Source organism: Phlebotomus papatasi, chromosome 1 (genome assembly GCF_024763615.1).
Source record: "Phlebotomus papatasi isolate M1 chromosome 1, Ppap_2.1, whole genome shotgun sequence".
In the NCBI taxonomy this organism is placed as follows: Eukaryota; Metazoa; Arthropoda; class Insecta; order Diptera; family Psychodidae; genus Phlebotomus; species Phlebotomus papatasi.
Genome location: NC_077222.1, coordinates 39,876,527 through 39,904,402, shown reverse-complemented (window position 1 = coordinate 39,904,402; position 27,876 = coordinate 39,876,527). Strand labels below are relative to the sequence as shown.

Sequence of the window (27,876 nt, the reverse complement as noted above, 5' to 3'; positions counted from 1 at the left end):
TTCTATTAAATATTAGTTAGCTTATCATCACTTAATGATAATCACGTGGAAATTATGTTTGAGTCTCTTAGGAAAAATAAGAAAAAAATATTTATTCGAAGGCATGAACGTTCGAAAGGAGAGCACTTTCCCCTAGTTATCGAAGTTACCTGGACTTGGAGCATTCAGCGAAGTCTGTCTGAATCACACTCCCACTCATTGATTTTTTGCATAGACACCACGTGGTTTTACGTTGTACTCACATTGTCTCAGTACGGAGTCAAAATAACCATAAAAAATTTAAATACAGCCATTTCATTATTTATCTTTCTTCTGTCATTAATTAAATCTTCCAGATATGAATATGAAATAACGTCAGAAAAACATCATATTAAAATTTATCTAATTACTAGGATTACTGAAGTGTCTAATGAGAATCTCTTAACTTAGAAATCTTACTTCTCTTTCATTCAGATTATTGTGTATACAAAACGCAAATATGTAAAGTGTTTTAAAAGAAAACAAGAGATAAAAGTGAGAAAAGTTGATAATTAATCGTAATGCAAAGAAGAAGAAGAAAAATAATAGAGGGAAGAGAGACGATATTGACTTCATTCCCAATCGCAAACATTCAGTCAGAGCATGTCTGTTGAGTGAGGCAGTTGATCATTGGAACTGACTACAATCGGTGCTACTATCACAAAATCCTCTGATTTCAAAGATTTCAGTAAAAAGTTATTGATCTGAATTAATGCAAAGTGCAATGATTTACTGAAAAATACCTCAGTGAAGTGTGTTTTTCGAAAAAAAAAAGTACCACGAAAGATTTTTGAGTGATTAAAATCATGAAGGAATATATATTAAAAACTATACTTTTTATTTTAAAAATCTTCTACTACATCAGTGATCCATTCTACAGGATTTATATTGGATTAAATTATTCGAATGCTGACAAAAAGAAACTTCCAAGATTTTCAAGTAAACTCCTTGAAATCCCAGCGATTGATCTTGCTGCTAAAATACGATCACAAGAGGTCAGTATTGTTTTAGGTTGACATTCACGCTACAAAAATTCTTTTTCTTCTCTTTTTTTCTCGTCTGAAGCTTTCACTTTTTAAATATTTGGCAACGATTGTATTTTTTTTAAATAATAAACCCATATATATTCAAACACATATTCTTAAACCAATTTGATTTTTATCCGTTAAATTTTATGACTATCTGTGCGTAATAGTGAGAATTCACTTATTATCTTTCAATTTTATTAAACACTTTTCTCAACATCTACTACCTTGAATTTTAATAGTTATCTGTCTATAAATGATCTGCGTTTCAGAGTGATCTTAATATAGGAATTTCTTATCAATCGTTTACGTAACCCGAGTTAAAACGCAATATAATTGCAAAACAGCAATAAATATAAAAAAAAAACGAGTTTAGAAATAAAGAAACGTTAGATCATAAACTCACAATGCTATATAGGGTTTTCTAAGAAATTAAGCAGCAAAAAATGTTTGAATAGATTTTCCAACATCACTTGGAATCCCATTCAATATCATACTTATGACGATGGCTTTTTTTTGTTAATCATCATCCTCTTGTATTTCTGTAAAGTGAGAAATTGCACAAAACTTTGTGATTATTTTGTCTAGCAAGGTAAACAACTCTCGATCGACTCGAGTTATTTCATTTCTGTGAGAATTGGTTAAACAAATGAAGATCATTGGTGCAATTAGTTAATTGATGACGATGGGTTGAAGTATATTTATTCATAAATAAATTGAGAAACCTAATAAAAACCTGAAGCTGTCAAGAGGATTATAATAAGCTTAGTACAGGTTTTGCATCACAATATTAAACTTTAGAACCAATTAAAAACTCCCTATTTTTATGTCAAAACAACATTTTTTAGTTTTTTAATATTCATATAGAGAATAAAGAAAATATTGTGCCAAAAAAAACTCTAAAACATCTGCAATATAATTCCATGAGAAATGTGGCCTTTAAACTAACTTATTAAAACAGGTGCCCTACAAAACAATTTGATAGACTTCATTTATATAAAACACTTCAATAAAATGTGTTTCCCCTTTTAAGGCCGTATCGTTTCCATCGAACCTATTTAATGATTTTTTTTTTGTGGAAAATATCTCACCTTGGGATTTATTTGGGCTTCTGCACGAGAATCGGATTCTTGACGATTCTAAATTGTCTATAAATATTGTTATTCCCAGGCTGTCCATTACTTTTCGTTGAATACTCAAACTCCGAAAGACCGCGAAAGATTTAAAGCCTACAACTTACTTTAATATAAAAAGGGTGGCAAAGCGTCCTAGCTTTGTGAAATACTCGAACTCGTGACTGAAAATGCTATACCTCAAAAGTACTTTCACATAATTTACCGTTTTCCGGTTCACAACCGATTTATTGAATAGATTGAATCACTCAAAAGACCTCCCAAAATAGCTTAGGAGTAATACAATTGATTTTCTAATAAAAATTATTTATTTGGGTTTTGTTTAAATTAAAAATATGAAAAATAACTAGAATTGAAATGTTTTTAAATTTTCTCTCCTCAGACAAAAATTACGAGCTGCAGATTTTCCACCAATTAGACACTGCTTTGACAAAGCGCTACACTAAACTACTCATTAGTCCGCCAATTTGTAAATTTTTTTTCTTACAAAAAGAGATGGCAAAGCGTCAGAGCTTTGCGAAATACTCGATCTCACAAGATTGAGCTCTCCGTGAATTACTTTTACGCATGATTTTCGGGCTTATACCGGTTCATTACCGATTCATAAAACAATTCCGAACCAGAAATTTTTGAGATTAGTAGTAAGCTTACGAAGAAATTAGGATGGTCGAGAAAAAAAACGAATCAGTTAATTAATTACCGATTGAGACTTATATAGCCGAATAAGAAAATCCAAACTGTCCAGACCGTCCAGACCTTTCCAAAAAATGTAATGGAGGAGGAGCCTACTGATCTACTAGAAATTAAATTGATTCATAAATCATAAAAGTACTTCAAAATCAATAAAAATCATTCTAGAATATTCTGGCATGAGTGACAAAGCATACAAAATACGTAAATACGAGAAAGATAAGTCATTTAAGGATATTTAACTGATTTCAAGACCTTTCCAAAAAATCCAAATTTAACCAAATCGTTTAAAAAGTAGGCCCTCTAGATGGCTAAATTTTGACCTTAAAAAAACAAAATGGCGATATTTTTAGGTCATAGCTATTTTTGGATGAAATGTTCACCTGGAACACCTACAAAGCATATCCAAAAATAAGAGAAATCTTAGGAGCCATTTTCGAAATAAACCAAAAAACATGGTTTTGGAGGGGATCGAGAGGGGTGAGTTAGGGAATAAAAATCATAATAATGATTCTTGGGTCAACTTATGGGAGGGTCCGGAAGTTGATATTGATATCTCTTACCGTTTGAATTCCAAGACAGTGACAAGCTGAAAAAAAGTCGATTGTATAACTTCTCTGTCTTTGAGTTCGAGCAGTAAATAACTTGTTTAAGTACACAGAAAAAAATATTTTGTTAAAATGTTCGTAAATGTTTGTGAATTCCTATGGCAGACTTACGAAATGCTCGTGAATCGTATAACCCACAAACAAGTTCGTAAATGTTTGTACTTTTTTCACAAACATTGTTCGTAAAATGATCATTTGACGAACATTTTTTGCACTTTTACAAACGTTCGTAAATGTTCGAAAACACAAAAAAATGTTCGTAAAATTTTGTCATTTGTTCGTATTTGTTCGTAAATTTTTGTTTGTCTGGCAAAAATTTACGAACAAATACATTTACGAACATTTACGAACGTTTGTAAAAGTGCAAAAGATGTTCGTCAAATGATCATTTTACGAACTATGTTTGTGAAAAAAGTAGGGGAAGTGCTTATAATTTTGGACAGTCTGCATATAAGCATCAATATCCTAAGTTTGAAGTGCCATATTTTCAATACTAATTGACTTTTCTTGTTACTCTCTTTTCAGAAGGATTGTTTAGAAACTTGGCAAGCTATTTATCATCTCATTTTTACTAAAATTAGTTTTAATACGTTTAAAAATGAATTGATATGTAGAGGTGAATTTGACTCTTATTTTGGACAACTTGGTTATTAATTTTTACAACTTGTCTGTAAATTTGGACAGATAATCCGCCTCAACAGGATGCCCATTGTTCTTCATTTTATGAACCAATCTTACCAAGTCCTCTTCCTGGTCATGTAAGGGAAACGTGGAATGTCACAAGAAGCCCAAAAACTTTCCATATCATTCATTAAAGTGAGTTGACTTCGGTACTCCAAGTACGTGCGGATTCGCTCATTCCCTGGCCTTTCCGGGAGCCTTTCAAGGCATTTCTCACTGCATCTCTTTCGTAGAGATGATGCTCCTTCATTTCTCCAGGCATTTGTCCAACCTAGTCATCACAAAAGCTAAAACTTCACGAAATTTCGTGAGAAAAACACCTGTCCAAAATAAGAATCATCACCTCACTGGTGAATGTCTTAAAAAATTTCCCATTTTCACACGAAAAATATAATTCACAAGGCAAATCTCACTTCAGGTCAAATGTACAAATCATCAGTAACGTGAATCAACACAATATTCAATGAATATTCAATAATATCACTCAAAAACAGCGAACAAACTTTGTTAGTACTTCACCAAAACTAAATAAGACTGAAGTAAGCCACGAAGTTCTGTCATATATCTCGTAAGCAATTGGTCACACTGAATTTTCAACAAAGCAATTTCAACTCAAATCATATTCAAATTTTAACGTATTTAGTGTTAAAATCTTCCAAAAAGAACAAATATTTAGATAGAATTCATCATTCATCAAATATTGGAATAAAAATCCATAATTTTAATCAATTTATTTTTAGTGTCCAATGTTATCCTCAAAGTGTCCAAAATAAGAAACTGGACAAAATTAGAAGCATTTCCCCTACAAAATTTTACGAACTTGTTTGTGGGTTATATGATTCACGAACATTTCGTAAGTCCTCCATAGGATTTCACAAACATTTACGAACAATTTTACAAAAAATTTTTTTCTGTGTACTTTGAATACCGTCGTTGCGGGTGACTTTGCACTCGGGGGGTGACTTTGCACTCTGCTGTCCGTAAGACTTTCATAAATTCTAGCACTTATTGATGGTCTTCGCCGATCCGGTCTACCATGTCAAAGTATATAGGGATATGTTATGTACCAAGTAAGGTACAATGATCCCCAAAAGGATTCTTGTAGTTTCAGTAATAGTCAATGAAATGCTAATATAGGTATTTTGTCAAAAAATGCCTCCGTGAAAAAGTTATCTGATGGTGCAATTCCAAAATCGATTTCAGAGTAGTAAATTGCCCAAATCCAATCTAAATTTATCTGGCTAGAATAATCCACTTCGATTTTGTTGATTATTTTTATTAAAATATATATTTTTTCCTATTATCTTCCTAAGAACACATGATTTATGTTATAAAATTGCATATATTGGTCTTTCTAAAGCTTTATTATAGAAGTATTTGGCTAAAAATTATCCAATTTTGTGCGAACTTAAGATAAAATGACCGAGATCTACAAGATGGTATGGTCGCCATCTTGATTTGACGGTTCTGTCCGCCATTTTGAATAACTGTCCAAACAAAAAACTTATCCGATTGAGCTGAAATTTTAGTATGTTGTAGCTGATGTCAAGGCCTTTTCAGAACATATATAAAATCCGACCTAAGTCAAGTGATTGCCTAGATATAGGGGCTCCAAGTTCAAAATTTTGACATTTTCATGAATACAAAATATTCATGAAAACACAGGGAGCTTCTTTTATCAAAACTATCACAAAAAGACAGCGCTATCGTTAGGCGATGAGATCTAACAAACAAACAAAAAGAAAAGTAATGTTTTTGTTTATAACAGCGCATTATTTGAGAATCTTAAAAACTGTTTTCGCAAAGGTGAAAAATAAAAAAAATTAATTAAATGCACTTTTCGTTTATTTTTTTTTTAATTATATTAGAGTAAATAAATATATAAAATTAATGCCCCAACCATATTTAATGGTTACTAAGGCATTTCGTTTAGGTTTCAAATATTGAAGATTAAAAATAAAGACCGCCAAAATATGAGTATTACAAAATTTTAATCTTTGAGCCTCTGTATCTAGGTAAATACTTCACGTAGACTGGAACATAAATATGTTTTGAAAAGGTCTTGATATCAGCTACAACATACTAAAACTTCAACCCAATCGGACCAGTTTTAGGGTTTGACAGTTATTCAAAATGGCGGACAGAAACGTCAAATCAAGATGGCGACCACGTCATCTTGTAGATCTCGTGCATCTTACCCTTAGATATGAAGATCTTCATTGTCGTTTATTATCAGAAATTGTTGTTTTTTAGTATTTATTAAAAAGTGCAAAGTCACCCGCACCTTATCCCAAGTGCAAGCCTTTTTTCTTGATTTTTTTTAACATAGTAAAATTTTATAAAATTAGTGTTAGTGGCGCAAAATCCATTCATTAACAACTGAATACAAATAATTTTACCCATTCACCCCCCTCCCTTCACTTTAACTGTCCACTTTTAGAGGGTAAAGTTGAAAAATAGCGAAAAAACGTGCAAAGTCACCCGCAACGACGGTATTTATAAACATGTACTAAACACTTTAACAAACTTGGTCGTTTTTTTATCTTTCAAAAAACAAAAAAAAAAGAAAATCACTAAAAACAGCACGTTTTGGAAAATTACTAAAATTGCTTGGTATTTTGAATTTTGAAATCCTTGGGAACTGGGTTAAATCTTTAGTCTGAAACCAAAATTTGAAATAGGAAATTGGAAATTGAAATTGAAGAATTAAAATTGGAAAATCAAATGACTTTAAGTTTTAATGGGTTATCCCAAGTCTGTTAGTAGATTAGTCATAAAATTCAAATTTTTCAGATAATATCTCAACTCTTTTTAAACTGTTTTTGCATGATAACAGATCAAATCAGAGGATGCAGTTGCAGCCTACATAGAAAGAATAAATGCTGTCAATCCTTACCTCAATGCCATCGTTGAGAGTGGTTTTCCACAAGCGTTGACTCTTGCCAAGAAAGCTGACAAAATGTGTCAGGAGACTCCTGCAGAAGAACTGAAGCTCAAATATCCTCTCCTTGGTGTTCCCTTCACAGTCAAGGAAAGTTGTCGCCTGAGAAATTTTCTGTGTACACAAGGAAGTTTACGAAGGGCAAAGCACCGAAGTGCAGAAAATGGGGAAGTTGTTGGACGTTTGTTGGATGCAGGAGCAATTCCACTCCTCGTATCCAATACTCCTGAATTTTGCTTCAACTGGGAATGCTTCAATTTTGTCACAGGACGCACCTTGAATCCCTACAATTCACAGAGAACCTCCGGAGGTTCTTCTGGTGGGGAGGTTAGTTTTATAAAATCCTTTCTCTCAATCAATTTTTCCTGATTATTTTTTTCTTACCTTACAGGGAGCACTTCTTGGTGCAGGGGCTTCAGTTTTTGGTGTTGGATCTGACGTAGCCGGATCCATAAGAATCCCATCCCTTTTCAATGGTATCTTTGGTCATAAACCGACTCGCCGTGCGATATCCATTGCTGGACATGCACCCCACCCAAGAGATCCCATTGGAGCTGATTATTTGGTTGTTGGACCAATGTGCAGGTACGCCAAAGACCTTCCACAAATTCTTAACATCATGGCTGGACCAAATGCCCAACAGCTCAATCTCTTGGAACCCATCTCATGGAAGAATATCAAAATATTCTATTACGAGGAAATCAAAGGACCTCTCATTGTCCCCTTAACGGAAGACACAAGAGTAACTTTCTGGAAAGTCGTCAACCACTTCAAAGAAATCGGCTCCCCAACGACAGCTGTAAGTAGAGAAAATGATCTTCTAGTCACAAAAAAATAAATTAACTCCTCATTGGTTATGTTTTTACTTAAAAAAAAAACTAATTATTTAGTGCATCACTAAAAATAACACACTAATGAGACTAATCGACTCTAATGTGTCTAATAAAATGTCTGGTAGACATATAATTATAATTTATTTATTTTATTTGAGAGTTCTTAATTTCAAAAATTTTCAACATTGTTAAGTACAGTGGTATTTGACTTTAAATGAGTAGGAAAATTACATTTTCATTCCTTTATTATGAATTGCAGAAAAAAATCATAGCTTAGAAATTGCATAACAATTCATTAAAGTTATGGCGAAAGCGCGCGGATATTGAAAAAAAAATCTAAAAAAAAAATTCAGGGAAAAATCCCAGGAATTATGCAAATTGTGTAGAAAATATGCATATTTGGTAAAACGAATGCCAAGGTTAAAACGGGGAAAATTATTCGAATGCATTTATGATAATTCTATTGGTAGGATCGTAAAATTTGTCTGGTTTTTAATCACTATCGTAAAAAAAACCACTCATAAAATGAACTTTTTATTTATTACATTCATGTTGATAATTAGACATTGCAAAAATACACAAAAACAAAAAAAACTTTATTTGAAGTATTTGCACATTTTACTATGTGAAAATAAAAAAGCCTGAGTAAAGTTACTTAACGTAGGTAATTATATACTAATAAAAGAAAAAAAAGTTTATAACAATTTTGATTTATTACGAGAGGCAGTAAAATCTCAAATTATAGCTCGAATATTGCAGATAGCAATAAAAATCTAAGGTAAAATTTGGTATTCCGGGCAATGCGGATTTCCGGACAAACTTAATTTGGATGATTAGACTTTGATAATCCAGTAATTATTCAATATTTATGCAAATCTAGAACATTGAATATTGTATAATATGTTTCTATTTAGTTTTACGAGGATTGTCCAAATTCGAAATCATTTTGTACCGAATTCTACTTTGTTCGGAATTCCAAACTTTATCCTACATTCTTCGATTTTGAAAATCTAAAATTTTGGTATAATATTAGAATAAACAGAGTAACACGGATTTTAGATTGGAGGTTTAGCACCTTTAGCCCAATTCCCGTAGACATCAAAATCCAAAGCAAAAAACAGTTTTAGTAATTTACCAACATTAAATGGCTCATATTTGTCCTTAATTATCTATATTATTTAAGTCTTTAATTTTAAAATTTAAATTTAGATACTTTTTGAAGTTAAAATTTTCCCAAACTATTTGACTAAAACATTATGAAAGTAAAGAAATCGTAGATAGGAAACCCGTGTAAGTGAGTTACGGTTTTGAAAAACCGTATATCATAACACTGGTATCAGACTGTAAGTTTAGCCTAGTTCTCGAATGCTAATTTTTCTCAACTCTTTCGCATCTTTTGGGACTCTGAATACCCAAATGAAATTATGGATATTCTAGGAAAAATAAATAAATTTTTGTACATTTTAGAATCGATAAAAATCGTGTTCTTGTAGGTGATTACAAATCGTAGGGGTGTCCAAATTTCAGATAACTTTTTGTAAATGTTTGATTAGTTTCAATTATGTTTGATTATTTAATTAAATAAATAAAATTTTGAGCTAAAATATTTTGGTCAAAAAAAAATGAGATTGACTCTAATAAATCAAATGTTACAGTCCGGAAAGATTTAACGCGAAACTGTCTCGTGGTGTTTTTCACTGAGATTCTTTACAAGCTCAGTTTTTGTAGTCCGAGGTGAAATGCGATCTTATCAGATCAGGCTTAAATTTGCATGCACTGAGAAAAAAAGAGGGTGCGATTAACTTTTTTTCCTCATAAATTTAACAATTTTTAGGTGTAAAAGTATATCAACATTTTTTAATGTTATTTTTTACACCTTTTTAAGGGTAAAATTAACATGAAAAAGGTTAAATTTAACCCCCAATACACCTAAAAAGGGTAATATTTACACCGGTTTCGGATCAATACTGCAGGGTAAAATTAACATTTCCGGAATGTTATTTTAACTTTCTCGGATTTCTCTCAGTGTGTACATGTTTTGACTTTTAAAAATCAGGAAAATCATATCCGGAAAAAACCGATTTTGTTGACTATACGTCCGTCCGGCCGATTCTACGTAGTACAAACGGTTCTGGCGAGAGAACGCAAAGAGATATCAACAAACGATTTTCGACAAAAGGTTAAATGTCTGGTGGACGGCATAAAATGGTGATATTCCATTCCCTTATTCTGCCCTCCCTCCTTACGCTTTGGAACACCACCAAATTTTACTTTTTCAATAGTCAAATTTCGATTAAGAAAAAAACTTGAATCCCTCTTGACCCCCTACCCCGAGGTATAGGGGATCGAGTTTGAGGTCAAAAAATGAATTTGAAACGCCATATCTCCGGTTCTAATTACCAAAATTTGATAAATTTTAGTATTTTGGAAAGCTCTCATGAAATTCTACAACTTTTCTGTCACCTCAACTTGATCCGGCCCTATTAAGCGAATCTCAGTGGCTCAATAGACAAGACCGTTGGTTCTTGGTCGGATAGATCCCCGGCTTGACTCAGAGTTGTTGTGAGTTCGAGTCCCGCCCGGTGCAAAAATCTGGATGTCTACAAAAAGACATTTTCACTGTGTTATAACGTCATAAAAGTGCACCGCCACTACGACGAAGGCGTTCCTGGGCGATCTATGATCAGCAGATTTTTTTCAACACGGAATATACGACAACATGATTGATTGAATTGTAACAAATATATCCCGATACGATTAATAGTAATAATCGAAAAATATATTTTCGAAAATTTGATGTCGAATATCTCGGAACTTCCATTTTCAATTTTGTTGGAGTTTAGGTGAAGAGTTTTCCAATGGTAGTGGGTCGTACTTCGCCCTACCTCTACCCTGACCCGAGCTATAAATGAATATAACCTTGCCGGACCTTATCTTCGGAGTTTATACCGATTTACAGTAGACTCTCTCTCAATTAGACATTTGTGGCGAAATGTCATCCGGTATATCGATAGATTTGAGCGTCAAAGCCTTTGTAAATTCCACAAAAAGCACTCAATTATAAAGGATCACGATAAAATAGGAAGAACTAGCTTCATGATTGAACGTGAAAATTGTTAAAAAAATTTCCGCCCGATTGAAAAAGCCGATTGAGTGAGAGTCTACTGTAGATGAAATTTTCTATCTGAGATCGAGAACGTTCTGACGATAGGTCGCATCCGTTCCTACCCCACATCACAGTACCCCGACTCGACCCTTACTATATCCAAATTAACTGGACTCTATCTCTAATGTTTATTAACCGATTTTAATGAACTTTCTTTTTTCTTTTGTTGGCCTTCACTCAAATTATTTAAAATAAAAAATGACTAGTGATAAGCCCAGATAAGCTTATGGTAGCTGAGATTCTTTACAGGCAACCCCGGAGTGCTTGGAACTTGAGAACCATGAAAATTCAACTCCCAATCAAATTTTCAAAGTATTGCGAGTTGGAACTTCCAACTTGGAAGCACTCCGAGGGTGCTTGTAAAAAATCTCAGATACCAACCATAAGCTTCTCTGGGCTTATCGCTGGTATTATACAAGTGGAAATGAGTATTGTTAATCATGTCAAAAAAAAATCGTGCGTGTCGAATTATTTTCATATTGTAAAAAATGTCCAGTCTATGGATTGTTCAGAACCAGAAGCAAGGTAATAGGGATGTTTCGGATGTTTCTTCCGCGTTCCCTTTTCCCAATAAATCATTAGAACGATAAAGGATGTGGAAATTGATGAATCTATTCTACACTGAGAAAAAAGAGGGTGCGATTAACATTTTTCCCTCAGAAATTTAACACTTTTTAGGTGTAAAAATATATCAACATTTTTTAATGTTAATTTTACACCTTATTAAGGGTAAAATTAACATGAAGAAGGGTACCTTTAAGCCCTAGTACACTTAAAAAGAGTAATATTTACACCGATTTTGGATCAATAATGCAGGGTAAAATTTACATTTGCGGAATGTTATTTAACCTTTTTCGGATTTCTCTCAGTGTACCGAAAAAGGTACTATTGATAAGATATACTATCACTGAGAAAAAAAGGGGCTGCGATTAACTTTTTTTCCTCGTAACTTTAACATTTTTTAGGTGTAAAAATATATCAACATTTTTTAATGTTAATTTTACACCTTTTTAAATTAAAATTGACATGACAAGGGATTAATTTAACCCATAATACACCTAAAAAGCATAATATTTACACGGATTTCGGATCAATAATGCAGGGTAAAATTAACACTTCCGGAATGTTATTTTAACTTTTTCGGATTTCTCTTAGTGATTGAACTAACTAATACCAAAACGTAGATTTAGTACTGCTTTATATAGAATACTTGAATAACAATTCTACGAAAAAAATGTGAATATTCTCAAGTTCTCCACAATTCTACTTTATTTTCCTTCTAGTTAAACCTCGACCTGAGGAAAGCCATAGAGATTTCCCTATCATTTTTAACACCAGTTCCTGTGGATTATGTCACGTCAGATCCTGAGGACAACAACTCCTGCGGAAATATCTACTGGGAACTGTTAAAATCTCTTGTGGGACGATCACAATACACATTCTCTGCTCTCATTTTCAATCTAATTCTCGATCAGAGAGCATTTATTCCTTCAAAAGCTATTAAAAAGTACTGTGTGATGGGAGAGCGTATCAAGAGTAGCTTAATAGAAATCCTAGGCAAAGATGGTGTCCTAGTGATGCCTACTTGCTCCACAAATGCCTGGAGGCACTATGAATACGCGGGAAATCTGAGTTCTTTAGTGTATGTGATTCTCTTCAACGCACTTGGACTACCTTGTACTCACGTCCCAACAGGATTGTCCAGTGAAGGTCTCCCTCTGGGCGTGCAGATAATTGCTGCTCCTCATCAAGATCGTCTGTGTCTTGAAATAGCCAAACACCTGGAGGATACTTTTGGCGGATGGAGGCCCCCAATGTGACGTGGGAGGAGGATCATGAATCATTAGAAATACCAAAGAATAGCATAAATTTTGCTTGAATCATTTATATCTGGCATTTTATTATCATCTTTTCTAGTACAGTATAGTAATTATAATGAAATTTTCTCCTTCATTTTCTTCAACTCTTCTCCCACTTAAACATAATTTATTGACCAAGAAATTTAAAAAACAGGAAGAAGACAATAAAATCTTTTGCCAAAATACAGAAAATGATATTTCACTATTTTAGGACACTTTTCTTTTTTTATTATACTCTCTAAAAAGGCAAAAAGCTGTGAATTTTAGACACGAAATTTATTATCTACGAAAAAAAAAATATAAGAAATAAATGTGATAAAATTTCCAAGAGTGGAAAATGTCATAATGACCGAAAATACACAATAATTTGCAAAGAAATAATTAAATTACTTTCTAAATGAAATTATAAATTATTTAGCTGGTTTGTTTTTTTTCTTTAGCTGCCAAATCTAAAATCTCAAGAATTTAATTCTTCACACCACTCTTTCAATTCTTCTTTTTGTCTCTCTGTGATGATCAAGTGATGCATTTAAGTTTTGCAATAGTCGCACAAAAAAAAATAATAGAGAAGATAGAAGCTCTATAAAAATACAAATATTTACTTGAATAATTTAAGGAAGGTAAAAATTAAATAGAAGTGAATAAATGTTAATTTCTCTTTTATCTTCACTTGGACCAAAAATTTCCACATAAAAAAAGAGGCGTTGCAGATTTCTTTGTATACAATGAAGCGGATATTTTATATAATTTGATTAACACTTGTGTTGCTTTTTTCATCTTCTTAATTCTTTCTTTTTTTTTAAATAGAAAAATTTTGAATAAAACCTTTGGTAGTTTGTAGCTTTTAGTTGTTGTTTTTTTCACGTTTATTATACCTTTTCATCTCCTTTTTGAAAAAAAAATTCTTTCAAATCTAAACACTAAATATTACTTCTTGTTTTTTTTCATCTCCAATTTATTAAATTACTCACTATTATAAGTAAAAGTTTATTTCTTCATCATCATCATCATCATCATCCAATATAGAAATATATAGATTTTCTTTTCTTTCACCCAGTTTTCTTTTTTTCTTTTTCTCATCATTATAATATAATCAAATAGAATATATAGGTTTTTCTATATATCAATTTAACACGATTTAAGATTATCTTCAATCAATGCTTACTATTCATCTCTCATTTATTAGCAACACCGAGAAAAATGTGGATGGTAAAATTTACCATCCTCCATACAAAATTCTAATGGCCGGATAGTAAAAAAGTCACCCAGCAAACGCGATATTAAATCGGACTATCAAAAATTGTAGAATCTATTGCATGGATAGTAAATTCTAATAACCGGATGGTAAATTCTAATATCCCGTATATTAGATTTTACTAGCCGGATGGTAAATTTTACTGGCAGGATAGTAAATTTTACTAGCCGGATATTAGAACGAAAAATGTCGGAAAAATTTATTTTTCCATATTTCCATTAATTTTTAGCCATTATTTGAGAGCTTGGGGCCCTTCTTGGATGACAATCTCTGTATTTCAAGCCATTTTGATGCGTGAAAATCTTTTTCCAACATTGATGACTACGCCGAGATTTGAACACGCGACCTTTGTGATGACAGTCGAGCATCTTCCAGCTGCGCCACGAACTCCTATAATGTATTCAAAGCATATCGGGAACCGTTGCATCGGCATACACGATATTCCAAAATGACATTCTAACAGCAGGATGGTAAATTTTACTGGCTTGGATAGTAATTTCAATTCAAATTACTATCCTCCGTTAAAATTTACTGTCTTCCAGTTAAATTCTAACATCTAATATGCGGCCAATAAAATTTACTATCCAGATATTAGAATCTAAGAGAGGTCAAGGTAAAATCTAAAGGAGGATAGTAGATTTTACCATCCGGCTGTTAGAATTTACTATCCATAGGATAGTAAATTTTAAAATGTCAAGATGGTAGATTCTAAAGGAAAGTTTCTATGGAGGATGGTATTTTCTACTATCTTTTGAGACAGTAGAATTTAAAGACATGATTTGTAGAAAATACCATCCAAATTTTTCTCGGTGAAGGTTGTGTGATTTTTTTATTCTATATTATTATGTCATCTGTAGTGGAATTTCATAAAACAACTTTTATGGGTGAACAATTTTGAAAAGCATCATTTTATTTGAGCTAATTTTAGCGAATAAATTTCAATTAGACATTTGAATTCCTACTGATTTTTTTAATTACTGCTTTTAGAAACGAGTTTAGGCAAATATAGAGGTTAGAATTAGGTCTAACCTCAAAATACAAATGACGGAGTTGTATATAAAAACAGAATTCCTCATTGGGATTCCAAGAAATTGATTAACGCAGTCAGAAGACAGCTTTATCCAAAACATACTGAATTGAGAAAATTTAATGCGTATAGTAAGAGTTTGAAAGGTTATGATAATGACATTAACCTCCAAGGAGATTTATTGATGGACAAAATATTTATATATCTCAAAACCAGATATTTTCAAATTATAAACTTTTTATGATTTGTTAAAAATATTACAATTCATCTCCTATTTTGACAATAGATAAAATAAACAAATTTTTAGGATATGGTAAACCTAACCTTAAAAATTCAATGTATGTTTTATATGTCAGAATATCCAAAACTTCCCTAAGAAGAAATTTTTGAAAAGATCTTGGCAAAAAATCTGGTTTAAAGACCTAAGTCAAAAAAGACCACCAGTCCTTGAGAAATTATGGATATCCTTCTGAAAATTCAGAAGTTTAACATTTTATTTCTTGAACACGGTTTAACCGATCTTAATGAAATTTGAGTCAAACTTAATTCACGGCCTAAGCTTTAAATACGTATTTATAGAATAAAACCTTCCATCACGTCAAGTTCTGAAATATTTTAAAGTAAAAGTTCTTAAGAAATGGATAGAATGCTTTTTATGAAACGTGCTTATATCGTAAGTTATTGGTATCAAAGAACGATTTCTAAAGGAGAAATTAAGGAACACTTTCCTGAAGAGCAAGTAATGACAAGTCCTCCTTTAGAAATTGATCTTTGACACCAACAATCTCAGATAATGCGTTATTTTGAAAAAAAAAACTTTGTAAAATAATTCAACCCATTTCTTAACTATATTTTTCATGCTCGTGCTTTTCCTATTTTACATTTGGGGATGGTCCGGGAATAAAAATTTTTACCTTTGCTAATAACTATTCAATGGTATAGGTCTCATTCGTGGCGAAAAGTTGGATCATTTTGTTAATTGTCATTTGAGTTATTTTCTGTTATGATATTTTTTACTTTTTCGAGGTTAGGGCATATATAACCTCAACTTCAACAATAACCTCCTTATCAAATGAGAAGAAATATTTTGTGTGAAAGCATAGCCAAAGATGAATTTATTGCATCAAATATATCCAGCTTGAAAATTAAGAAATTTGGTCCACAATAAATTGCTAGGTTATATTAATTCCAACAAAACTTAACCTTTTTTATATTTGAGAAATCTTTTAATTGCCTATTAAAACTAAACAGTGACACTGGAATATATCTATAAAGGTTAATAAATGCCATTGAAACTAAATGACTTTGGAGATAATAAAAACCAATGGATTAAATCCGATGAGCTGGACACACTTTCGACTTAAACCGAGAGACTGTTTAACGTAATTATAATGCAAATAATGATTAGACTAAATTCTCATGAGTTTCCCACTGACTAAGACGATTCCAGGCTAAGCCGAGAGATGGCTTAGTCAGAAACTGATGGAAATGTAATCTAATCATTCTTTTGATTCTAATTACGTTAATCCGTCTCTTGGCTTAAGTCGTAAGTGTATCCGTAACATAATCCTCATACGACTATCTTGTGACTTGTTATTCTGTTCGGCCACAAAATCAAATCATTGTTTTCTCAATTTTGTAAACTTTTGTAATCTTATCCGATGAAGCTTTTCTGAAATTTTCTTTTGGAGGTTTGTTATTTGCACTAATACGGCGGCGGACATATCCGTACGTGGAGAAATATTTGAAAGTTAAATAAGCAAATCCAAATTCTTTGAATCTTTTTTTTGCAGTCATGCCAATAAAAACAGAAAAAATTCCCTTATTACAAAAATAATATGGATTAACAAAGAAATAATTAAATATAAATTAAAACACTTGCACGTTAAAATTTTTACTGCGATTCATATTGATTGACTCTTAAGAACTTTTAAATGTGTTTTTCGTATCTTGGAATCACTTAATAATTTCGAATTTGATCAATTTATTCATAAAAATGTATCTCTATCTTTTGGTTAATAAATAAATCAAGCTTTAAATATTTCGTGATTCAAAGACACAAATTACGGTTTAAAACGGTCATAAGCAGCCATTAACGTAAACAAATGTGATAAAATCGTTCCGCTTACGGAAATAGTAATCTTTTTTTTTTGTTTAACTTTTATCAATACCCAAAGTTTACGTTCTCACCGCTTGTGGCGCTGAAGTCACTAAGATGAAAACAGCTCAAAATGATTCGTCATTTAAATTGTCCAAAACCTAAAAGCCATTTTACAAAATTCCACTGCCAATTTCTAACTGGTAAAAAAGAGGGATTCATGATCGACTATTAAAAAGTGTTTTTAAAATTTGAATTTCCTAAATTTTCTCCTCTGCATCATCCATCCACAAAATGCTTCAACAATTAATGCGAACATTTAGTACAGAGAAGCCTAAAGACATTATTAGTTTTTTTTCCTAAGCTTTTTCTCTCTTCGTCGTGGGATTTTTTTTTCTGCACACCTTATATAAATGCATTTTTTTGTCAATTTCTTCTCTTTTTCCGTCCATCTCTAAATAATTTCACCTCAAGGTTCAATCTTTGCAGGGCATAGAAGCTCATCCCTATTAGCTTTATGCAATGAAGTATTATTAGTTTTTTTTTTAATGAGTTGAAAGCGTTTTTTTTTATTCTCTCTGTGTTTAGAATAGACGACATCGTCTCTTTAGCTCATTCCTACGCCATTGAGGTAGTCGATAGAATTCTGCTCTAGTACACTGTAGTATTGCTTCAAATTCCACGTCAGAAAGATGACGCTAAAAAGAGGAATTGTTAATTGAATTAGCATAAAATTGCAGTGTATTGGATTGAATGGAAAAAAATGTCTTTGAAAGAGAATTTGAGGTCACCTCCAAATTGCATCGATCCACATCTGCTGGCAGACGATAGTTTGTGATAAGTAAAAGATGATAGGGATATATTTTGGCCGGTTCATGGACTAGCATGGAGTGTGCCATGTTGGGCAAACTACGACGGATGAGACCCGGTTGAGGATGATGGTAGGCAATACCACCGGAATATGTGCTAGATACTGGCAATTCAGCTGCCATCAGGGCTCGACGATCTCCCTCCGTTATTGAGTCAACGGAAACTACAACATTTTAAATCACCCATAAATCCTCCTCTCTACACATTTCCTTCTAATAATTAAAAAAAAAAAAATACAAAAATTCTACTTACCATCTGATTTGCCACAACTAAACTCCGTACTGTGTGTCTTGTCGCCAAGACCGCCAAAGGAGAAATCCTATGGGAGAGGTCAGTAATTTTTTCCAATATTTATTTGCAATTCATCCAAATACGAAAAGCAGATTTAAAAAAAAACACCAGAGTCACTCTCATAGTCTAATTGGAATTTCATTAGCAATTTTACAGAAGCACACTAATTATTTCTGCACACAAATCACACAAGTTTTTTTTTTTTGGAAATGTGAAGAAAAAAAACGTGCGCCATTCACAAAATGATGATGGTGGGAAAGAATTCAAAAATGCTGCAGAAAAGTGCACTAAACCAGAAAATAAATTTTAATCTTGACCAATGAATGCAGATAGAGAAAAAAAATAAATAAATCATACACCAAATGGCAAGACATGCAAAATGTTTTGAGCATTGTCATGATTGATTAATGCATGAGAAAAAGTGAATTAGAACCATTTTCACACTACACCGTGAGATCTATTCTATAAAAGCAAAGAGAGTATAATAAATTATTAGGACATTCACATTAACGATATTTGCAAATAAAAAAAAAACAAAAATTGATTTTTCTTCCATAATTACAATTCACAATATGTGTATGGGAACCATTTAGCTATAAATACAACAAAACCATTTAAAGCTCTCTAATCCCCTGATGGCTAATCTCATTCCGACCTTGGTAAAATATTAGCATATTATGTTTTAGCTGAAGACGACAAAGAGAATCAACCATATAGTAAAGAAGAATTTCATGAGGATTAATACCCCTCCAAAAAAAAAAAACTTAATTAATTTTAGTACGAAATGCTATTAAAAATCAGGATTATCTGATTCCAAAGGTATAAAAAAGACAAAGTTTTATAATAATATTAAACAAATCCTATAAATTCATTGAAATACTGCTTAATTATTATACAGTTACAATGTTGAAAATATTTTAATTTTTTTTAGAATTTAGTAAATTTGAAAAAATATGTCACAGACAGCTTGTCCATCTGCCCGCCATGTCAGTGACTAAATACAACTATCGAATCATTTTAGCAGGACCTGTGTTCGCCCCCATCTCAAAGCTTTTTGAAAAATCCTTCGGGTTTCTTTTAACTCGTTTTAGAACTTGTCTAGACATTATTATTTTTCTGACTACACTCAGAAAAATAATCAAGTAAAACTTACTCGAATCGATGTTGAATTAACTCTTTTTCGTTGTGATTTTCGATTAACTATATTTAAGAGTTGATTTTGCTTTCTATTTAGGTGTAATATTCTGAAGAGTTGTTTTAACTTTTTTTTCCTAAAATTTACATGACAACAGAGTGTAAATAACTCTTTATACGACTGAAAATAACTCGTTTTAAGAGTAAAAATAACTCATTTTAAGAGTTAAAAAAATTAAAGAGTTAAAATAACTCTTTCAAATCCCAAAATGAATTATATTTTGCAATTTTATGTTTTGTTTTTATTTTATCATTTTCTTTATTAATATTTTCTTGACCTCAAGTTCCATATGTTCCAAGTTGACCTAAAATTCCCTATGTTCCAAGCGAAATATCACATATGATGTACGAACATGTCTTCATGAAACACTGTTAGGCATACAGTGCCGGACAAAATTGTACCAATTTTGTCAATCAAAATTCTCTATAAAGGATTTAATATCTCAAGATCTAATTTATATTTTGACTGAAACTTTTTTTTCTTAGATAGTTTTATTATAAAGCTACAAATTGTGCCTTATTAGAATTTTTTAGGAGAAGGTCTAATATTTTTGTAGAGCCTTTTCAAAAAGGGAAGCATTGGTACAATTTTGTCACTTGTACATAAACGCTACTTTTTGTTCTAAAATTTTATTTTATGAACTATTTACGTAAAAAGTAATTAAATATAATGACTTCCGGCTGTTTTTAATGCATTTTGCATGAACACTTCCAGAATTTTTTTACTAACAACCTAAGTAATGGTATATTTGAATAAAATACGCTCTTAATGGAAAAGTGTATCAATAACGGATTTTTGTTCAACAAAATGGCTGCAAAACATGACGTAGGCCATACCACAGAGATCAGACTACGTATCTAGACGTGATCCAGTGGTAGGACTATCAAATCCTGAATCAAGTCACGGTTTTTTACCATTTATTATAGTATTTGGGCGAAAAAATCGTGTTCGGCGAGCTCTAAACTGTTAGCTAGCCTTTCAAACTAATCAAAATCGATATCCTAAGCAATATCAGCTTCAGGGTATGATAACTAAGCCATGAATTACCCGGCTGAATAGCCTATATACCCTGTGTAGGCAAAAAAGCAGCGAAATTACTTATAAAGATTTTACGAACTGATGTAGTATCATAAAATTTAATACCAAAATCGGACAATAGGGCTGTAAGACCATGGAAATATTTAATACAGTGCGAAAATATGTAAAATAACCACCTGGGATCGAAAAGATATTGAAAAATCTTAAGAAATGTCAGTTTAATTGACGAATTGTAAAAGTAGTTGAAAACTGTTTTAGTTTCTTTTACATTTCGTTCTCTTTCTCTGCTTTACCGGTCATTCAGCCAAGTGTTTTATGATTCAGTTATCATGCCCTGAAGCTGATGTTGCTTAGGATATCGATTTTGATTAGTTTGAAAGGCTAGCCAACAGTTTAGAGCTCGCCGAACGCGATTTTTCACCCAAATACTATAATAAATAGTAATAAACTGTGATTGGAGTCAGGATTTGATAGTCCTACCACTGGATCACGCCTAAATACGTAGTCTGAAATCTGTGATATGGCCTACGTCACGTATTGCAGCCATTTTGTTAAACAAAAATCCTTTAGTGATACACTTTTTCATTAAGAGCATATTTTACTCAAATATACCGTTACTTAGGTTGTAAGTGAAAAAATTCCGGAAGTGTTCATGGAAAATGAATTAATAACAGTCGGAAGTCATTATATTAAATTACTTTTTACGTAAATAGTTCATAAAATAAAATTTTAGAACAAAAAGTAGCGTTTAGGTACAAGTGACAAAATTGTACCAATGCATCTTTTTTTTATAAGGCTCTACAAAAATAGTAGTCCTTCTCCTAAAAAATTCTAATAAGGCACAATTTGTAGCTTTATAATGAAGCTCTCTAAGAAAAAAAAGTTTCAGTTAAAATATAGATTAGATCTTGAGATATTAAATCCTTTATAGAGAATTTTGAAACATTGGTACAATTTTGTCCGGCACTGTATTTCTAGTTGAGGTTCCATATGAACTTTGCCACACGAAAATCTTCTTGATTGAAGTATATTCTTAAAACGAAAACAGATAAGCATATACTTCAGTCGAGATGAAATTTTACATCGAAAAGGAGTAATAATTACATCGATATCCGACGAATTAATTTAACTCGCACGAAGAGTTGTTTCAACTCTATTTACTAAAATTTACAATGAAAGAGAATAACAATTACATCGATATTCGTAGAGTTAATTCAACTCTGCCAGAGAGTTCTTTTAACTTTTTAAGTTTTTTCTTAGTGTACGAATAAGATGTCTTCAATGTCATATTGAAGCATATTTATCAACTGATTTGGACAAGTTGGGTTCGTTTTAAAGAACTTAAAATCCTGGAATCTTTTAATTCAAATCAGACTGATTAAAATATTCCACCCAACCCCCTCCTCCAGGAACCAGTTTTAGCTAAAAGTGTCATTTCCATCTTATCTTCGCAAATAAGAGAATTTCGAATAAATGGTGTCACACTGTTTGTCCGACTGATCCATCTGGGCTTCAACAGATCGAAATAATAAACGGTAGAACATAGAGACTTAAGACCATTAACATTTGAAAAGGCATAGTTCGCTTTTTTATTCTTCGTTATATTGTAGATCTAACGGTTACTAAGGTGAACATTTCGTCTAAATTCGAAAAAGAAGTTAAAGTTAATAAGGCTGTAAAGTACGTATTTTGCAACTTGAATTGAGCAAATATATCACTGCAGAAAGGTCTTGGCAATCCTGGCAAGCCTAAATCGTTTACAATCGGTTAACGAACAGATAATTAAATTTCTGTCTAAAATCCAATTAGTTATTACTACCAAACTATTTTTGGCAGTTTTTGTTGTGATCTATGAATAAATTTAAATAGACTGTGAACCATAAAACTTAAAAAAAATGAAAAAAATTGTATTTTGCAAAAGTTTTGTGAATTCCCATTTGGAACATAATCACATCGAACAGACTGGGCTTTCTTACATGGTCATTGCTTTTTTACTTCTTCATTGCTTTTTTACACGTGGAAAAAATATTCAAAAAATTGCGGCATCAAACCAATTTTTGCGCTAATTTGATCTTTTTCCGTTCTCTGAGACAATATAAGCATCGAACAGACTGGGCCATTGCTCTTTTAATCGATTTTCAAAGAAGCAATGAAGAAGTGATATGACACCTTCATTGGTTTCGATTAGAAAACTCACTGAGAACAGCGCCATCCAGTGTAAGTAAAATGTCCAAGGCGGGAAATATTTTCAGTTGTTCAAAACAATGTAGTTCACATTATTCACAAGTAATTTATACTAAACTTTAATTTCACTAATGCCTAGACTCATTTTAAATACATTTCAAAGGTTTTCACAAGAGTTTTATGAGTAAAATTTCCTTTGTTTTGGTTTTTCCTGGCATCAGCTGATTTCGATGGCGGTCGATGAAATTTCGAACAGTGAATTCAAATAGAGAATGTTAACGGACTATATAATATGGAACTGTCAAGAAAAAGCAATTGACCGGGCAATTGCTTTTTACTTTTTGTTCAAGGTATTTAAATTTGGCTAATTTTACTAAAATATCATTTTCTTTTTACAGAATATTGTCTCAGAGAACGGAAAAAGATCAAATTGATGCAAAAATTGGTTTGATGCCGCAATTCTTTGAATATTTTTTCCACGTGTAAAAAAGCAATGAAGGAGTAAAAAAGCAATGACCATGTAAAAAAGCCCAGTCTGTTCGATGTGATACTGTAAAAAGAAAATGATATTTTAGTAAAATTAGCCAAATTTAAATACCTTGAACAAAAAGCAAAAAGCAATTGCCCGGTCAATTGCTTTTCTTGACAATTCCATATCACATAGTCCGTTAACATTCTCTATTTAAATTCACTGTTCGAAATTTCATCGACCACCATCGAAATCAGCTGATGCCAGGAAAAATCAAAACAAAGGAAATTTTACTCATAAAACTCTTATGAAAACTTTTGAAATGTATTTAAAATGAGTCTAGGCATTAGTGAAATTAAAGTTTAGTATAAAATACATGTGAATAATGTGAAATACATTGTTTTGAACAACTGAAAATATTTCCCGCCTTGTACATTTTACGTACACTGGATGGCGCTGTTCTCAGTGAGTTATCTTATCGAAAACAATGAAGGTGTCATATCACTTCTCCATTTGCTTCTTTGAAAATCGATTAAAAGAGCAATGGCCCAGTCTGTTCGATGCTAATATGTACAAAAAAGATTGTAAATTTATAAACTACTAAAAAGTTCGTTTAAGTCTTTCATTTTCAAAAATATTGTTTTATGGTTGACTTACAAAAATTTACGGAAATTTGTCTGTTTGGTTTTAAGATAGAACAAGAGAATAAAGAGTGCATGGTGGGCCTATATAAGTGGCCTAGGTGCAGCGCTAGACAGACAAATCTTAATCTTAAGCTTTCCCTCCTAACCATGTTTTTTGGGATTGCTCTAAAACGCATATTGATTCTTTTTTCGTTTTTGGATATGTCTAAGAAATATTCCAGTTGGACATTTCGTCCTTATACAAAAATACCCTTGAATCATTTCTAATAACGTTTTTCAAGTTCAAAAGTTAAAAGTTCAAAAGTTCAGATTTTAAGTCTCAATAACTAGTTTTATCATTTCTATAATAGTTTGATTAGTATGTTTGTAGCTTTCTTCTTTTTAATTTAATTAATATAGGTTTATGATCCATTTAAATCTGTATAAAACCAAAAGCAAAGGTAGAAAAAATCATAGAGTACTTAAGCCCTTATAGAATGAAGTAGGTACTCCTTAAATTTACCTTCGCTATTATTTTGTATCAGCTAAAAAAATATTTTTTTTTATTTTACTTGCAACAACTTTGAAAACAGTTTCGTTCTAGAGAGCATATCGCTTTTACCCAACTTTAAATCGACTTTGTTGTCTCAACCAAAAAAATTGTAAATCTTTTTTTTTTTGACTAGGTTAACAATATTATCTAATTGCACATCATCACAATGAAATCTCACTAAAACAAATTCAGTGCACAAAAAACGGAATAAAAGCAGAAGCTCAAGTGCAACAGAAGCTTTCATGAGTGTAAAAAAAGAAAAGAATTTAACATCCAAAACATCTTACGAGAAAAAAATAAGAGAGAACTCAGGTAAAATTTTGGAAAAACAAAAAAAATAGAACTGAAGAACTGAAAGATAAGAAATAAATCAGGAAAAAAAATATATACACAGTGAAAGCTTACAGGAGCACCCTGGGCGGAACCAGTCGTTGTAGCAGAACTGAATGTATGCGAACGGGCAGCCAAGCCGTACCCAGGTTTAGGAATTTGTCTCAAAGAACTCACCACTTTAGTATGTTTGTTTTTCGTTTGTTATGAGACGTTAGACGATATTGCAGCCACAAGTTTGGTTTTTTTTTTTGTTTGTTTATTAATCGTTCACACAGGATTTGTGGTCAGATTAATTCATACACGTGTCATGTGATGAGATGAACAGGTCAAGAGTGAGTCAAGGAGAAGCATTAAAGAAATATTATAATGAATTAGTTTGAATCGCATAATCGGAAATGCATGTTATTTAATTTTTATAATCAATCAAAATATTACAAAAAAATTAATCTACGAAGGAGATTGCGGTCAATTTTAATTATTTTTTTTTTTTAGAAAAATCTTCAATCTCTTTCATTCATTTCAAAATTAGGAGGAAATATTAATCGAATAGTATCGACACACCACTAGCCATGATTCTAATGAGGAATTCTTTCTCTCTCTCTCTCTCTTTCTTCATTAAGGTGTTTTGTGTGTTAGTTTCAAAGCCAGTTTGGAAAAAAGTGATAGTGAAGTTTTCAATCAATCATTAGCTCTTTCCCACCATTCTTGATAGGTTTTTGTTTTTTTTTTCTTAATGTGTCTTTAACTTACAGAACTGTAACCATTTCGCATTGATGCCGGCAGAGTTGATGTTTTGAAACCATATCCTGGCTTTGGCGGTGATCGATACGAGTGTATCGCTAAAGTTTATTGTCAAAATTTCATATTTTATCATCTCCTCTTTCTTCAAATTGTTATTTAAAAAAAAAAACTATATTTGATTTTGTCAACTATACGAATTTAACTTTTGGCAGTGTTTGCAAGTAAATAAAACAAAATCTATTTCTCAAAACAAAAAAAAAACTAAAAGTGTAAAAGAAAATAATTCAACATGCATTTTCAACTTACCATTGTAGCTTGGTGCACTGCCTATTGCACGTCCAACTGAACCACGGTAACTCGTGCTTCGGTCAAAAGTCGTTTCATCATCGTAAAACGGTCGAGGATGGTCCAGATTCCTCGACGGTGAAGCACCCACTGGGGATTCATATCTAAAACCACAAAAAAAATCAGAAGCTCAAAAAAAAAACTCTTCTGACCTTTTAAAACAATTTTTTTTTTAAGAAATACCAACCTCAATTTGTAGAGTGGCTCTTTGGAAGCTGACGGGGTCCTCGAAGCATTTCTCGGATCCAAATGCTGCTGCTTCCACTTTGTATATCTAGCATGTTCCTTTAGGTCCTTCAGAATCACAGCCCCCATCCCAGAATTCATCTTAGCCAACTCTTCTTCCTCTTTCTTCAAACGTCTGCAAACAATGAAGAATGTGACATCCATTTAATTATTCAACCTTCCGCACATTCAACATGCTTCAATGACGAAAGACAAGGCACATTATTGAAAACTAGAACTAAATTGTGTCTTCTTATGCAAATGCTACAATTTCTTCGATCCAATTCTCCCAAACAATTAAAGAATTATTCAGAGATTTTAGATAGTGAAATCTATGTTACGGAGTCAAGTTATTGAGTTACGTATACCACTAAATTAGATAAAGTAAATACAATTTAGGGAAAATGCTCATAATTTTGTCCAGTTTCTTATTTTGGACACTTTGAGGATAAAATTGGACACTAAAAATAAATTGATTAAAATGATGGATTTTTATTCCAATAATTGATGAATAATGAATTTTATCTAAATATTTGTTCTTTTTGGAAGATTTTAACACTAAATACGTTAAATTTTGAATAAGATTTGAGTTAAAATTGCTTTGTTGAAAATTCAGTGTGAGCAATTCCATACGAGAAATATGACAGAACTTCGTGTTTACTTCAGTCTTATTTAGCTGTGATGAAGTACTAACAATGTTTCTTTGCTTTTTTTGAGTGATATTATTGAATATTCATTGAATATTGTGTTGATTCACGTTAGTGGTGATTTGTACATTTGACCTGAAGTGAGATTTGCCTTGTGAATTAGATTTTTCGTGTGAAAAATGGGAAATTTTCTAACAAGGGAAGTACTCGAGTCATCAAATTCAGAAAAATCTGAGGCTTTGCTCAACTACGCATAAAGGCATCAAATTGAACGTGGTATATTCAAAAAGTGCGAAATCTGGTTAATTTTTTTTTTTTAAAATTCCCCACAGTTGAAAATGACACCTTACGCAGCACATAATAAAGAAAATTCGTATGGGACTGCATGCGGCGCTGGCTCAGCGGTAGCGCACCGGGCGTTCAACGGGAGTGCCGCGGGTTCGATCCCTGGCTCCTTCTTCTGCTTTTTTTTCCTTTTGATATCTTTTATGTGCTGCGTAAGGTGTCATTTTCAACTTTGGGGAATTTTTAAAAAAAAATTAACCCGATTTCGCACTTTTTGAATATACCACGTTTAATTTGATGCCTTTATGCGTAGTTGAGCAAAGCCTCAGATTTTTCTGAATTTGATGACTCGAGTACTTCCCTTGTAAGAGATTCACCAGTGAGATGATACTCCTTATTTTGGACATGTGTTTTTCTCACGAAATTTCGTGAAGTTTAAGCTTTTGTGATGACTATGTTGGACAAATGCCTGGAGAAACAAAGGTGCATCATCTCTACGAAAGAGATGTAGCGAGAAATGCCTTGAAAGGCTCCCAGAAAGGCCAGGGAATGAGCGAATCCGCACGTACTTGGAGAACCGAAGTCAACTTACTTTAATGAATGATATGGAAAGTTTCCGGGCTTCTTGTAACACTCTACGTTTCCCTTACATGAACAGGAAGAGGACTTGGTAAGATTGGTTCATGAAATGAAGAACAATGGGCATCTTGTTGATGCGGATTAGCTGTCCAATTTTACAGCCA

At 32.2% G+C, this 27,876-nt stretch overlaps 2 protein-coding genes across 9 annotated transcripts in view; one reads left to right on the top strand and one right to left on the bottom strand.

The window, feature by feature from the left end:
• LOC129799701 (actin-binding LIM protein 1) overlaps positions 1 to 27,876 on the bottom strand; it is a 275,681-nt gene that overhangs the window by 204,555 nt on the left and 43,250 nt on the right. For 3 of the 8 annotated variants that reach the window (XM_055843859.1, XM_055843860.1, XM_055843862.1), the window contains exons 7-8: positions 26,164 to 26,337; positions 25,938 to 26,080 (exon numbers count right to left, since the gene is read on the bottom strand). In XM_055843859.1, the coding sequence (XP_055699834.1) occupies positions 25,938 to 26,080; positions 26,164 to 26,337 (317 nt within the window). Of the gene's footprint in view, positions 1 to 17,699; positions 18,033 to 18,125; positions 18,368 to 18,456; positions 18,524 to 24,962; positions 25,067 to 25,640; positions 25,730 to 25,937; positions 26,081 to 26,163; positions 26,338 to 27,876 lie in introns of those variants that run through there. The other 5 variants (XM_055843856.1, XM_055843858.1, XM_055843855.1 and 2 more) reach the window with 3 other exon arrangements.
• Positions 405 to 13,146, top strand: LOC129799704 (fatty-acid amide hydrolase 2-B-like). Its single transcript, XM_055843865.1, has 4 exons — positions 405 to 1,013; positions 6,992 to 7,423; positions 7,488 to 7,895; positions 12,379 to 13,146. Exons 1-4 carry the CDS (start codon positions 825 to 827, stop codon positions 12,913 to 12,915), a joined length of 1,566 nt encoding a protein of 521 aa, XP_055699840.1. The 5' UTR covers positions 405 to 824; the 3' UTR covers positions 12,916 to 13,146.

Excerpts from the sequence above, each read along its gene's own strand:
- LOC129799704 (XM_055843865.1), top strand. The coding sequence starts at position 825 with ATGAAGGAATATATATTAAAAACTATACTTTTTATTTTAAAAATCTTC. Across the intron at positions 7,424-7,487 it reads GAGGTTCTTCTGGTGGGGAG|GGAGCACTTCTTGGTGCAGG; the intron begins GTTAGTTTTATA and ends CTTACCTTACAG. Across the intron at positions 7,896-12,378 it reads TCGGCTCCCCAACGACAGCT|TTAAACCTCGACCTGAGGAA; the intron begins GTAAGTAGAGAA and ends TTTTCCTTCTAG.